The following is a 16,124-nucleotide window of genomic DNA, read 5'->3' as shown; positions in this document are numbered from 1 at the left end:
TACAATCTATGTACTGAACACTTCCAAATTTATATTTCCATTTAGGATCTCTTTCCCCTGAACTTCAGTTTCATATATCTGACAATCAACTCAACATATCCACTTTGACGTCTGAAGCATACTAAACATAAACATATCCAAAACTGAAGTCGTGATCTTTCGCCTCAAAACTGGATCTTTCTACAGTCTGCCCCATCTTATTTCCTATTAATTTCATTTTCCAATTACTCAGGCCTAAAACTCTGGTGTCTCCTTCTCTCTTATACCCCATATCTAATCTGGCAGTCAATGTTGGTGGCTCTAATCTTCAAAATACAGAATTAATCTCTCTTACTCTTTTTTAAAAAATTTTATATTTTCTGCTACCCACCACCTAGTCCAAGCCACATTATTTTTCTTGCCTGGTCCATTGCAGTAGCCCCCTAATTAGTCTCCCTGCTTCTGCTCTGAGCCCCTTTATGACAGCAGCCAGAGTGATCCTTTAAAAATATAACTCAGATTCATAATTCTGCTCAAAATCTTCCAGTGGCTTCTTCCTATCTCATAGTAGCAACCTAGTCATACCTAAGCCAGACAAAATCTGTTCCATCCCCCCAATCTTTCTGGTCTCATTTCCTTCTATTTTTCTTCTGACTCATTTCACTCCAGGCACACAGCTCCCTGATGTACCTCAAATATATCAGGAAGAATCCTACCTCAAGGATTTTGCAACTACTTGTTGTGGATTTACACATGATCTGCATGGACTGGTTTCCTTATCTCTTGCAAGTGTTTGCTCAAGTCACCTAATCTTGGTGAGGCCTTTCCTAATAACCTCCCCACCCCTAGCACTTCCTATCCCCCTTCCTGATTTAATTTTCTCCATAGCAACTTTCATCTTTTAACACACTATGCAGTTTACTTATTCAGATTCTCATCTGCCTCTTCCCACTAGAATGCAGTGCCACAAGGAGAGGAATTTTTGTTTGTTTTGTTCACTGACATCTCCCCAGGACGAAAAATATACCAGGATATTCTAGATCTTCATTATTTACAGAATTGAAGGAGTCTAATAACATGTTAGTGATTAAAATGAGAAATTGTTAACACTGTACTGCAATGGTTCCCAAACTTTGCTTACATTACAATCACCTAGGAAGCTTTTTTTAAAAAAATCATAAAATATAAACCACACCTCATACCAATTAAATCTGAATGTTTAGGAGCGAAAGCCAAGCTTCAAAAAAGTTTAAAAGATGCAACGTGTAGCAAAGTTTGGGAACTACTGCTGTACATTCTCAATCCTACAACTACATGAGGATAATCTGGAGAGCTTTTATAAAAAAAAAAAAAAGAAATCTGACATCCAAAGCACCTCTACCCCATATTCTGAATAAACTGATTTAGGGTGGGGCCTGATCTTCAATATTTTTTGTTTTGTCCTAAGTTCCCAAAGTGATTCTAATGTACAGACCAAGTTGAGAATTACTCACTTAAACAGAAGAAGTAGTGACCCAGCCATGAGTTCCCACTCATATAAATACCAAAACATAATCATTTTCAATAAAAGCTCAAATTTGATCTATGCCCACGTTACAGTTCAAGGAGCGTATCATACTAGACAATCTACTTTTATTTAGAATCAAAGAATATAAATTATTAATTTTCTTTTTATATTAATTAAAACCAATATTTGTAAAATACATTTTTTATTAGGGGTAATTAATCCAAATGCATCCATCAAGATAGTCAAAATGGTAGACTAGCAGATAGCAGAAAACGTGTCCATTAAATTGGCTTTTCTAGACTTACGCTGGACACTGAAGGAATCACCAGAATGGTAAGCCTCACGAGGACAGGGATTTTTTGTCTCCTATACATACATAGAATAGTGCCTAGCACATAGAGGCCTCAATAAATATTTGTTGAAAGAATAAAGGAAGAGAATCTTGGGAAGCAATACTATTATCCATGAAAAATAATCCATTATTCCAATGCAGCCTATGCATTTTAATTTACCCTGCTTACTTCCAAAACAGAAATTGCAGCAGCTCAGAATAAAGGTATTAAAGGATTACAATCATTAAATTACTGACAGAAAATATAATACAAAAGAAAAAAGGGGGAGCACACGTTGGGGGGCCATCTTAAACTAAAATTGCTATTTTCCTGTGTAGATTTTATAAAGTTGTAACCAACGTTAAATAGTTTTGAAAATATCTTTACTCAATGTTATAACGGCCAAGAATTTTTTTATGTTGCTACATTTCTTACAGATTTATCATGTTGATATTATTTCCTTAGAAATTCCTATATTGTTGGATATTTAGTTTTTTTTTGGTTTTCTACTTGTAGAAATAGCACTACAAAAAAAATTCATGAATATTTCCTTATTTTAGATAATTTCACTCATTATTTATGACTCTTAACATGTATTTCTAAATTACTTTCCCAGGATTGTACCCTGACACTTTCCATTAATCCTGTAGGCTATACCAGCTCTCCAGCACCCTCATTCTGCAGTGAGTGCTAGAGTTCATTTACTAATTCACTGCTTTTTCCTCTCTTTTAAGAAAAACTTTCATAATAGGAAATGTAGGAAAAAAACATAAAGGAAGAAAATATACATGACCTATAAGTTCATGAATCAGACATAGCCCTATTAAAATTAGGGCACATTTCCCTTAGTCCTTACTAAAAATTAATAGTGGTAAAACTTACCATCTTCATATTGTTTTTTCCGAGTTGTACTTTTATCAAGTGATCCATCTAGAAAGCCTTTTCCAATCTCCGACCAAACCTGAAAATAGGAAAACATATCTATTATCTAATATGTAAATTTTCCAAATAATATCAAGCAATCTAAGCTAACAGCTGGAGAACCTCTGTCTCACCAACAGAACTGTTAATTAAACTCTCCCTTTCAAGTGGGCTGCATAATCATTTACTCCATAGTCTTTAAGGATAGGGCACAAATATATTTTAATAATTTCATTCAAAGTACTTCCAAACTAATTATAATTAGAAAGTCAAAAGTTCCCTTCCTTTCAAAGAAGTATATGCACAGGGAGGAAAAGAACATTGCAGTAGAGTCAATTCTCAATTTTTTATTATAATGGCACCAGTGGATAAGTAAAATTCATCGGGAATTCCAAACTTTTACTTCACCTGCAATACTGATAAGCTTTGGCTGAAATCCAGAAAAAGGTTAAAGATTAGTCTAAGGTTTAGAGAGGGTAAACAACAGAATAGGCTTCCAATTATTTCAAAATTGGATAATTAGCCCTTAAAAAAAATTGTTTATAATTCAAAAGTTCTGAAAGAACCTGGGAAAGGACAAAACACTTATTAATCAATGCTAAATATTTTTAAAATTATTAATAAACAGTCCTCAAGTCTTATCTTACAAAGATATGCCTTTCAGATTATTTAAATGTAAAAAATTAAACTATTAAAAGTACTGTAGGGCTTCCCTGGCAGCACAGTGATTAAGAATCCGCCTGCCAATGCAGGGGACACGGGTTCGAGCCCTGGTCCGGGAAGATCCCACATACCACGGACCAACTAAGCCCGTGCGCCACAACTACTGAGCCTGCGCTCTAGAGCCCGTGAGCCACAACTACTGAAGCCCGCGTGCCACAACTACTGAAGCCCGTGCACCTAGAGCCTGTGCTCCACAAGAGAAGCCACTGCAATGAGAAGCCCGCGCACCGCAACCAAGAGTAGCCCCCACTCGCCCCAACTACAGAAAACCCACACACAGCAACAAAGACCCAACACAACCGAAAATAAATAAATAAATGATGACTTAAAGTATAGAATCTTTTTAAAAAAAAAAAAAGTACTGTAAAAATGTAGGAATACCCTTAAAGTGAGAAAGAAGTTTCTAAGCACAACACAGAGCACAGGGCAAAAATTCACGATGAAGAAGTTGAATGCATTTAGCTACTCCACCCCGAGAGCAAAAAGCTGAACAGACAGAAATCAACAAGTCTTCTTGGATCTCTGAGACAGAAGAGGACCCAGGGCAAACTGAAGCCCCCAAGACTGGAGAGACAGGTGAAAACAGGGAGTCACACTTTCCTGGAACAGACATACAAGTGGAAACTACCTCAGGAACCAGTGCTGGGGTAGGAAAACCTGAACTGTAACTGACAAATGGCTGGCTGGAGATTCAGTATGACAACTCTGACAGTGAAAAACTCCAGGAGACCCAGACACAGGCCCCCCAAGTGAGATTTACCTACGGGAGCGTGACCAGGTTCCCACAGTAAATATAAGAGAAAAATCCCCTTAGGCTTCCAGCAGGGGGACTGAAAAAGGAACCCATTTAAAACAAGCCAGAGCACTCTGCTCTTCTTAACAAGGCCTGCCCTCAGAGGGAACTCATTAGCCATAGTCCAACCTTCTGGGGTATTAACGGAGCCGGGAAAGGGATATTCAATCCCAGTCAGGTCTAGTCTTTCACGTGGGAGAAGGGAAGTACCGAACTCCAGCCTATTCCAGCCATCCTTTCCCACCTGAGGGGGGAGAAAAAAACAGAGAAACACTTGTGAAGTTCACAGTCCAGATGCATAGGCTCACTAAAAGACAGACCTAATCACAGGATTATGGAATGCTTCCCCCTTTCCCCACACCTCACCACCGCACTGCTAAAGGCCTATATACACCAGTTTCTTTTACACAGTACATCATGTCTGGCTATCAAGAAAAAGTTACGAGGCATACCAAAAGGCAAAAAACACAATTTGAAGAAACAAACCAAGCATCAGAATGGCAGGAATCTTGGAATTATCAGATCAGGAATTTAAAACAACTATGATTAATTGCTAAAGGCTCTAAAGGATAATAGGCTAAGGGCTCTATATGATCCTTAAGTAAAGGATAAAGTAGACAGCATGCAAGAACAGGTAGGCAATGTAAGCAGAGAGATAAAAATCCTAAGAAAGAACAACAACAACAACAAAAAACTAGAGATCAAAAACACTGTAACAGAAATGAAGAATGCCTTTGACAGGCTTATTACTGATAGTACACTGGTTTTGGCTTAGGAAAGAAGGTGTGATCTAGAGGATATATCCATGGAATCCTCAAACACAGTTTCTTACAAAACAAAAAATACTCTTTGAATATGATCCAGCAATCATACTCCTTGGTATTTACCCAAAGAAGCTGGAAATTTATGTTGATACAAAAACCTCCACAAGATATTTATGGCAGCTTTATTCATAATTGCCAAAACTAGTAAGCAACCAAGAGGCCCTCTAGTAGGTGAATGAATAAACTGTGGTACACACAATGGAATACTATCCAGCTAAAAGAAATGAACTACCAAGCCATGAAAAGACATGGAGGGGGAACTCCCTTGTGGTCCAGTGCTTAAGAATCTGCCTTCCAATGCAAGGGACATGGGTTCAATTCCTCATCGGGGAACTAAGCTCCCACATGCCACAGGGCAACTAAGACCGCACGCCCCAACTACTGAGCCCAGGCGCTCTAGAGCCCATGCACCACAACTACTGAGCCCGCATACCACAACAAAGAGCCTGCGCTCCGCAACGAAAGATCCCACATGGCACAACGAAGATCCCATGTGCCACAGCTAAGACCCAGCACAGCCAAATAAATAAATAAATTTTTTTAAAAAAAAAAAAGAACAAAAAGAAAAGACATGGAGGAAGTTTAAATATTAATACATATTGCTAAGTGAAAGAAGCCAATCTAAGGGTATATACTGTATTATTCCAATGTCATACAATATTCTGGAAAAGGCAAAATTATGGATACAAGAAAAAGATCAGTGGTTGCTGAGACTGGGGGGGACAATATTATAATGATGGATATATGTCATTATACATTTGTCCAAAGTCACTGAATGTACACCATCAAGTGTGAACCCTTACATAATCTGTGGACTCTGGGTGATTATTATGTGTCCAATGTAGGTTCATCCTTGGCAAAAAATGCACCATTCTAGTGAATGATATTGATAATGGGGGAGACTATGCATGTGTGGAAACAGGGGGTATATGCGAAATCTCTATACCATCCTCTCAATTTTACTGTAAACCTAAAACTGCTTAAAAAAGAAGCCTTTTTAAAAAAGCACTATAGGGGACTTCCCTGGTGGTCCAGTGGTTAAGACTTTGACTTCCAATGCAGAGAGTGCAAGTTCGATCCCTGGTCAGGGAGCTAAGACCCCACATGCCTCGCAGCCAAAAAACCAAAACATAAAACAGAAGCAATATTGTAACAAATTCAGTAAAGACTTTTAAAATGGTCCACATCAAAAAAAATCTTTGAAAAAGAAAATAAATAAATAAAAATTAAAAAGCACTATAAATAAAAGTAAAAGCAAATGAAAATTGAGATAAAAATAAAAAGCTCTTACAGATTAGTAAGAAAAAGAAACACATTAATAGAAATATGGGTAAAGGACATGAGACAGCACCCCATAAAAGACGAAACACAAGTTGTTCAGCAAAAATATTAAACAATGTTTAACCTCACAAACAATAAAAGAATTATAAATTTTTATCATAAAAAATCATTTTTTACTTACAAGATAGGCAAATATTTAAAAGACGCATAACTCTAAATGTCAAAAGCACAAGGAAAGGGGCTTCCCTAGTGGCGCAGTGGTTGAGAATCCGCCTGCCAATGCAGGGGACACGGGTTCGAGCCCTGGTCCGGGAAGATCCCACATGCCACGGAGCAACTGGGCCCGTGAGCCACAATTACTGAGCCTGCGCGTCTGGAGCCTGTGCTCCGCAGCAAGAGAGGCCGCGATAGTGAGAGGCCCGCGCACCGCAATGAAGAGTGGCCCCCGCTCGCTGCAACTAGAGAAAGCCCTCGCACAGAAACGAAGACCCAACACAGCCATAAATAAATAAAATTAAAAAAAAAAAAAAAAGAACCGTGTGCTCTGACATATCTCAAAATGGTTCCTTTAAAAAACAAAAAAAAAAGCACAAAGAAAGAGCACGCTAATGTTGGTGGGAAAATAACTGGGACAATGTTTTTGGAGGGCAGTTCAGAAACAGTATGCAATTGGGTATGAGGTGAACATTTTTCACATGTTAACACCTGTGAAATCGGTATGCATCTTATGACTGACGACATCTCCCAAGTGCTGTCAGCCAAGCAACAGTCATGGTGCAGCTGTCACTGCCTCTGCATTCACAACCTGGTTAGTGCTCCTGGTGGCACGGCTGGACAACAGCAGCCCCGGGGTGTTTCGGACATTAAAGATCATTTAAGGCAGGATTTTAAGTCATGTTTATGGTCTGAAAACTTTCCTTTGACAACTTCCAGTAATGTTAAGAAAATACCAGATTGTTGCCAAAAAATATATAAGTTGAATCTAGTCACACCCAAAAATATGTAATTTGAATCTAGTCAAACCCAAATGAGGGACAGTCTACAAAATAATTATCGTGTACTTAAAAAAAAAATGTCAAGGTCAAGAAACAAAGAAAAGCTGAGAAACTGTTTCACATTAAAGAGGTTTGACCACTAAAAGTAAAGACATCTGAATATGGGCTCTGGATAAAAGTATGGTATGAATGTTAAATTTCCCAAGTTTGACAACTATGTTGTTGCTATATGAGAGAATATTCTTGTTTTTAGGATATACAGACTGAAGTATTTAGGGGGAAAGAAGCAAAATGTCTACTTTACTCTCAAATGGTAAGGAGAGGAGGAATGGATGGATGGATGCATGGATGGATGGATGGATAGATAGATAGACAGAGAATGAATGACAAAAGCAAATGGGGCAAAATGTAAACAACTGGTGAACCTGGGTGAAGGATATTATGGGAGTTCCTAGTACTAGCTGCAACTTTTCCATAGGTTTGAAATTATTATTTCTACTTTGAAATTCTAAGGAAAGAAAGGTAAAGAAAATGCCAGCATAAAAATACCCAGAATAGGAATAGGCATCAGCTGCTTGGAATAAAATTCTGGAAATAATAGTGGAGGTCCCTTTTTAAAATTGCTGTCTCATCAACATGAAAAAATCAGATGTCAACAACTGAGTCAAAAATTGATTCTTCGTTAAAATATGAAAACATTTTAGGAATTCCTTAGCCGATTTGTTTTAGCTGGGTAACCTGAGTAGTTTACTCTAGGAAGGGGAATTAGAGTGATTTTTCCACTTTTATTTTTATGCTCCTGAACATGTGAACGTTTTCTAAGAAATTTATATTTTTCAATCATGAAACACAAGTAATAAAACCATTTTAAAGGGAAAAAGGATAATATTAAACAGTGACAGAGTGTTAAGCCACAGTTCCTAGTGATTTTGTTTTACACACATTATATTGATTATTTAACCTGTTTTTATAGATTTGAAGAAAATAAGGGATTTCTCAGAGATCCAAAATGCAGTGAAGTAAATGACTTAAGTATGATTTGAAACAAATAAAGTAATATAATATTGAGACTGATTAAAATAGAGAATAATAAAGTCCATATGTGAGTTCAGAAAAGGCAAACAGTAAACCTGTTTTCAACTGGATTAGCCTTTCTTCAAATCATATTCATTTCGTTAGTATTTTAATGCTCCATCAACTTTAATTTCTTTCTATATAGGACGTAGTCTCTATTAAGTACGGTTTTTCTCTTTATTCTAGAAATTAGTATTATTTTATAACATACTTGGTTTTGGATTTTTTGCCACGCCACGTGGCTTGCAGGATCTCAGTTCCCCAACCAGGGATTAAACCTGGGCCACGGCAGTGAAAGCCCGAAATCCTAACCGCTAGGCCACCAGGGAATTCCCGACATAGTTGCTACACATTAAAAGAAAATTTTTTTCGTCATTCATTTTTTTAAATTTCAGAAAGTAACTGCTTAGGGACTCCCTGGTGGTGCAGTGGTCGAGAATCCGCCTGCCAATGCAGGGGACATGGGTTCGATCCCTGGTCCAGGAAGATCCCACATGCCACGGAGCAACTAAGCCTGTGCACCACAACTACTGAAGCCCGCGTGCCTAAAGCCCGTGCTCAACAAGGAACAAGAGGAGCCACCACAAGGAGAAGCCCGCGCACCGCAACGAAGACCCAGTGCAGCCAAAAATAAATAAATAATACACATAAATTTAAAAAAAGTAACTGCTTAAAAAAGTAATTCTTAAATTTTTAAAAAAGGCAACAATTAACCTTCTTGCATTGTTGTTTTTAGCCCCAAACAAGGAAATTCTGTACTATAGAATCTTAAACCTTCTTCTTAAGAGGCAAAGTCTACATTATTCAACTATCCAATTTGATGAAAGAGTAATTTTAAATTTGGCCCTAGACTTACTGTGCCATGATTCTTCTGGAAGCGAATGACTTCTTGTTCATCTTCAAACGTACTACCCATTACCATCTGCGTAACAGACTTCATCGCAAAGCCAAGCATATGCTGGCAGAGAGGAACATGTTGGGACTCTGGGTAGGACAGCCATTTATCCAATAATTCTTCTGAAAGCTGAAAGAAAACAGAAAACCACAATGATTTACTATTTCCTCCTACTAAATCTTAGAAAAATCCATCAAGTAGACTCATTTCACAGAGTATACAGTTCAACTCCTTAATCAAAACAAACATTCAGGTGTTTACTGACCTGTCAGGCTAACACTGGCTCCACCAATAATTACATCCCTAATAGTTTAGGTTCAGATTCTGTCAAAGGGCTGATTTGGAAAACAAAACAAACACAACAATGAAAACAGAAAATATAAGTTAAATGTTCAAAGGCTGGGAAAACCTTAAACCTAAAGGAAATTAAGATATTAAAGTCTTAGTATCTAATTAAAAATGGTAAAGGTTCCCCACAGACTGGCTGTGATATAGTAAACAATCAATAAATATATGAATATGTCAAAGTCCTAGACATGCTTCAGTGACAGAAACCTCTCAGAGTCCCTTTGTCATTCCTTCATCCAATGAATATTTATCAAATCACTTGTGGAATAAAAAACAATGTGTAGGGACTTCCCTGGTGGCACAGTGATTAAGAATCCACCTGCCAATGCAGGGGACACAGGTTCAAGCCCTGGTCCGGGAAGATCCCACATGCTGCAGTGCAACTAAGCCCATGTGCCACAACTACTGAGCCCACGCTCCACAACTACTGAAGCCTGCACACCTAGAGACCATGCTCCACAACAAGAGAAGCCACCACAATGAGAAGCCTGCGCACTGCAACGAAGAGTAGCCCCCACTTGCCGCAACTAGAGAAAGCCCACATGCAGCAACGAAGACCCAACTCAGCCAATAAATAAATAAATAAATAAATAAATAAAACAATGTGTAATAAAAAGATCAAAAGCTTTGGAGGGCTTCCCTGGTGGCGCAGTGGTTGAGAATCTGCCTGCCAATGCAGGGGACACGGGTTCGAGCCCTGGTCTGGGAAGATCCCATGTGCCGCGGAGCAGCTGGGCCCGTGAGCCACAATTACTGAGCCTGCGCGTCTGGAGCCTGTGCTCCGCAACAAGAGAGGCCGCAATAGTGAGAGGCCTGCGCACCGCGATGAAGAGTGGCCCCCGCTTGCCACAACTAGAGAAAGCCCTCGCACAGAAACGAAGACCCAACACAGCCATAAATAAATAAATAAACAAATACTTTAAAAAAAAAAAAGCTTTGGAATCAGAAAAACCTTGGGTTTACTTCTGGCTCTGTCACTTAGAAGTAATGTGACTTTGAGCAATTTGCTTGACTTTTACAAGGTTCAGGTGTCTCAACAGTTAAACAAGCATGACATCTCCCACTTTTCACGGTTGCTGTGATAGGGATAATTGTACTTACAGCACACAACACAGTGAGGGTTTTGTGAAATAAAATATATAAAGCCCCTTTCATGTTAGGAACTCAAATTTGAGTTACTTTCCCATATCAACTACATGAAAGTTTTGTCACAGTGTAAAGGACTTCACTTATCTACACATATGCCACTAACATAATTTTGAAAATTTATCATATCTATATAATATTTCCCATTACAATTCTCTTTCAAAATGTTCCAGAAGACAGACTGACTTCCACAATGGTGGAGTGAGGACTTTGGTGATCTCACTCTCCCTCTAAAACAGTGAAAATACGTGCAAAACAACTAAACAACTAACATCAACCATTTCAGCACTTTGGCAATTAACCAAAACCCAGTATCCACTGAGAAGTGTCTATTCAACAGGAACAACTGAACCTTGGTAAGAAGTGGGGTCTTCAGTGTTTTAACTTAAGGTTATTTCATTTTCCTTCTCTCCCCAGCTCAACAGTAGCCGAAAGTCAGCAACATTGCAGAAAACAGAGCTCTATTAAAAGCACCATCACCACTGGTCATCAAAATGGTCACTGAAAATGGAGGACAGGGAATCCCAAGACTCTAACCCTCCCCAAAAGCAAGTAATGAGCTGGCAAAAACTGTCAAAATCAACTTCTGAAAAACTCTGGAATACAGTCAAAGACTTACAACAACCAGGGGAAGCCTTGATGAAGAAAGAAGCCGTTCCTTTGTGATAAGAAAGCACTGTGGCATTTTAAACAGCCTGCCTATAATTCCCATATCCCAGAAAGGCAGCAGCTAAGAGAACAGCAGCCCATACTCCTGGTGCAAACTGCTAGGAAGCGATACAGACATTTTTGTCAAAAAATTGTGGCTGTGGGTCTCAACCTGTCTGCCAACTCCCATCAAGGACTGGTGCAAAGGCTGCCCTTGTTTGGCCCAACTCTGGGCATTTCCAGAGCTAGGACAGGTTCCTAGGTGGCTTCTGCTGAAAACATTTAAAGGTGCACGTATTGGCTGCAACAGCTGGGACAAGCAATAAAAAGACCAAGAAGCCAGGGAAGAAAGGGGTTGGGAGAAGAGATAAATGTGGGAATGAGAGCTTTTAAAAGCTTCTGCATATACCAGGGAATTAAGAAAGTCATGCACATGCCCAAGACCAGGATACATGCTCAGAAAAGGTCTGAGAAGACTAGGCTTTCACATCTGGGGTCTTCTGGCTCCATACAAGCAGGAAGTGAGAACTAAAGCAGAGCTGTAAAAAGCCTGGATAAGTGTTAAAGGAGGACTCCAACACAAAGCCAATCTGCAAACACTGGGAGAGTTTTTAAATTTTTCTTTTGTCAGCTTCAAGTGTTTAAGGTAAAATCTATCAGAACACCAGCTGACCATTAAGCTAACAGAACAGATGCTTCAGTGGCCACACATGACAAAGAATACAGACTTTACAAAAACAGTTTAGAAAAGACTAAACAAGCGAACAACAATAATCCACAACAGATAGCAAGAACAAACTCTAAGGAAGGTGAAGAATCTGATTTCAAGATTGCCATCCACAGCTGTGCCCCCTCCAGCAGAGTCTGGATCTCAGTCCTGGGAGCATGGGATCTTCCTTGGGTGCTCTGTCTCAACCCCAGAGTTGGTGACTGCTCCTTTTACCAGCTATTCCTGTATTCTTTAGAGTTATCTTTACTTCTGACTAGCTAATCTCTCATTACTCCAAATCCCCTGCTGTAGTTAATAATTCTTTATATTAAACTTTCCCTATTTAAATAATTGTGTGCTTTATCTCTCCTGATTGGACCCACACTGATAAAGACTTTAAGAAACACTAATCAAGAAGAAGAGAGAGAAGGTACTAATAAGGCTAATGACATTAAAAATATAACAGAGGTACTTCCCTAGCGGTCCAGTGGTTGAGAATTCACCTTCCAATGCAGGGGATGCGGGTTCAATCCCTGGTCAGGGAACTAAGATCTCACATGCCGTGGTGCAACTAAGCCTGCATGTCACAACTACAGTGCCCACGCGTTCTGGAACCCGTGCACCAAAACTAGAGAGCTGGTGCGCCACAACTAGAGAGAAGCCCGCGCACCACAACAGAAGATCCCACGTGCTGCAACTAAGACCTGACGCAGCCAAAAATAAATAAATAAATATTAAAAAATATATATGTATGACAGAATAATTGGCAATAAAGCATGAAAAGAAATGAAAGGTATTAGGATTGGAAAAGAATAAAACTGTCACTAATCTCAGATATCACGATAAACGATTAGAGTTAATAAGGGAATTTGGCAAGGTTAATGACTACAAGGTCAATATGCAGAAATCAACTGTATATATAAGTAACAAACAAACAATGAAATTTTAAAATGGTACCATTTATGATAGTATTTTTAAAAAACCACTAAATATCTAGGAGTAAATTTAATAAAAGATGTATAAGATCTCTACACTTAAAAAGAGAAAAAATTATTGAGAAAAACTAAAGACCAAAAAGTGGGAGGGTATTCTTCCATATTCATGGATTGGAAAATTCCATAATACTGTGGACAAAGAATGTTGCCTACCATTCCAGTAAACAACAAATGTTGCTGCCATCAAGCCATCAGCCACTGCCGCCCCTCCTCCCCACATGGTGCACCCTGAGGGGATTCAGAATGGAGAAAAACAGGATACTGGCCCTAGATATTTAAGATGTATATCTAAGGAATAATTTCAATGAGCCCAGACTCTTACATCTTCTCATACATAGAAAAGCAATAAAATCACTAATTTGAGATATCTGGTTTTTGCAATTATCAGTAGTCTTCTGATGTTTGACTACACAGTTTTTTTTCTCAGAATATATACGAATATATCCTGGCTCCTCCCTTACCTCTTCAGAACAGCTCCTCAGAGCCATCTGAGAGGCTGTTTCCCAGGCTATTTTTCTCAGTAAGGTCCCTGAATAAAATATAACTCACAACTTTTAGGTTGTGCATTTTTCCCCAGTCGACAACATGTAAAGGTAACTTTACATACATCAAGTGACCTACACAGGTACTTAGTTTTGACAAAGGTAACATTACAGTACAATGGAAAAAGGATGATCTTTCAATAAGTTATGCTGGGTCAACTGGATAACCATATGGGAAAAAATGAATGTTAACCCCCTTCCTCATTCTTTACACAATAATAAATACTAAATAGATTATAGATCTAAGTTCGAAAGGTAAACAGTAAAACTCTCAGAACAAAACTTAGACGAATATATTCATGACATAAAGTTAAATAAAGATTTCTCACATAAGATTTAAAATGCAGTAAATATAAAGGCAAAAAAAAATAAGTTAGACTACACTAAAATTAGTACCTGTTCATCAAAAGACAAGCTTAAGATCATATAAAATCAAGCCACAGTAGAAGATACTTGAGATATACACATATATAATATATATGCACACACACATACATCCAATAAAAAGTTCTTAAATTCAGAATTTTTAAAAACCTCTTAAAAATCAGTACAAACAGAGAAAACCCAAAAGAAAACTGGGCAAAAGACTTGAAATAGCACTACACCAGAGTGACTATCTAACTGGTCAATAAACAAATGAAGTTGCTTCGCTTTATTCACCATCAGGAAAATGCAAATCAAAATCACAATGACAAGTTCCTCCCTTCAGGGAACTTGCACAAACCTCTTAGATAGCCTCATCCACCAGAGGGCTGACAGCAGAAGCAAGAAGAACTACAATCCTGCAGCCTGTGGAACAAAAACCACATTCACAGAATGATAGACAAGATGAAAAGGCAGAGGGCTATGTACCAGATGAAGGAACAAGATAAAACCCCAGAAAAACAACTAAATGAAGTGGAGATAGGCAACCTTCCAGACAAAGAATTCAGAATAATGATAGTGAAGATGATCCAGGACCTCGGAAAAAGAATGGAGGCAAAGATCGAGAAGAGGCAAGAAATGTTTAACAAAGACCTAGAAGACTTAAAGAACAAACAGAGATGAACAATACAATAACTGAAATGAAAACTACACTAGAAGGAATCAATAGCAGAATAACTGAGGCAGAAGAACGGATAAGTGACCTGGAAGACAGAATGGTGGAATTCACTGCTGCAGAACAGAAAAAAGAAAAACAATGAAAAGAAATGAAGACAGCCTAAGAGACCTCTGGGACAACCTTAAAGGCAACAACATTTGCATTATAGGGGTCCCAGAAGGAGAAGAGAGAGAGAAAGGACCAGAGAAAATATTTGAAGAGATTATAGTCAAAAACTTCCCTAACGTGGGAAAGGAAATAGCCACCCAAGTCCAGGAAGTGCAGAGAGTCCCATACAGGATAAACCCAAGGAGAAACATGCTGAGACACATAGTAATGAAACTGGCAAAAATTAAAGGCAAGAAAAATTATTGAAAGCCTCAAGGGAAAAATGACAAATAACATACAAGGGAACTCCCAAAAGGTTAACAGCTGATTTCTCAGCAGAAACTCTACAAGCCAGAAGGGAGTGGCATGATATACGTAAAGTGATGAAAGGGAAGAAACTACAACCAAGATTACTCTACCCGGCAAGGATCTCATTCAGATCCGATGGAGAAATCAAAAGCTTTACAGACAAGCAAAAGCTAAAAGAATTCAGCACCACCAAACCAGCTCTATAACAAATGCTAAAGGAACTTCTCTAAGTGGGAAACACAAGAGAAGAAAGGACCTACAAAAACAAACCCAAAACAATTAAGAAAATGGTAATAGGAACATACATATCGATAATTACCTTAAACGTGAATAGATTAAATGCTCCAACCAAAAGACACAGGCTTGCAGAATGGATACAAAAACAAGACCCATATATATGCTGTCTACAAGAGACCCACTTCAGACATAGGGACACATACAGACTGAAAGTGAGGGGATGGAAAAAGATATTCCATGCAAATGGAAATCAAAAGAAAGCTGGAGTAGCTATACTCATATCAGATAAAATAGACTTTAAAATAAAGAATGTTACAAGAGACAAGGAAGGACACTACATAATGATCAAGGGATCAATCCAAGAAGATATAACAATTATAAATATATATGCACCCAACATAGGAGCACCTCAATACATAAGGCAACCGCTAACAGCTATAAAAGAGGAAATTGACAGTGACACAATAATAGTGGGGGACTTTAACACCTCACTTACACCAATGGACAGATCATCCAGACAGAAAATTTATGAGGAAACACAAGCTTTAAATGACACAATAGACCAGATAGATTTAATTGATATTTATAGGATAATCCATCCAAAAACAGCAGATTACACTTTCTTCTCAAGTGCACATGGAACATTCTCCAGGATTGATCATATCTTGGGTCACAAA

The 16,124-nt window shown here is 38.4% G+C and overlaps 1 protein-coding gene across 3 annotated transcripts in view; it reads right to left on the bottom strand.

Annotated features, from left to right (window-relative positions):
- LOC118897925 (cytochrome P450 20A1) overlaps positions 1–16,124 on the bottom strand; it is a 73,427-nt gene that overhangs the window by 35,157 nt on the left and 22,146 nt on the right. For all 3 annotated transcript variants that reach the window (XM_036857564.1, XM_036857565.1, XM_036857563.1), the window contains exons 5-6: positions 9,286–9,453; positions 2,701–2,779 (exon numbers count right to left, since the gene is read on the bottom strand). In XM_036857564.1, coding sequence (XP_036713459.1) covers positions 2,701–2,779; positions 9,286–9,453 — 247 coding nt within the window. The remainder of the gene's footprint in view (positions 1–2,700; positions 2,780–9,285; positions 9,454–16,124) is intronic.

This window comes from Balaenoptera musculus, chromosome 7, assembly GCF_009873245.2.
Source record: "Balaenoptera musculus isolate JJ_BM4_2016_0621 chromosome 7, mBalMus1.pri.v3, whole genome shotgun sequence".
Taxonomy (NCBI): domain Eukaryota; kingdom Metazoa; phylum Chordata; class Mammalia; order Artiodactyla; family Balaenopteridae; genus Balaenoptera; species Balaenoptera musculus.
Note: the sequence above shows the minus strand (reverse complement) of the source record. Positions and strands in the feature narration are given on the sequence as shown.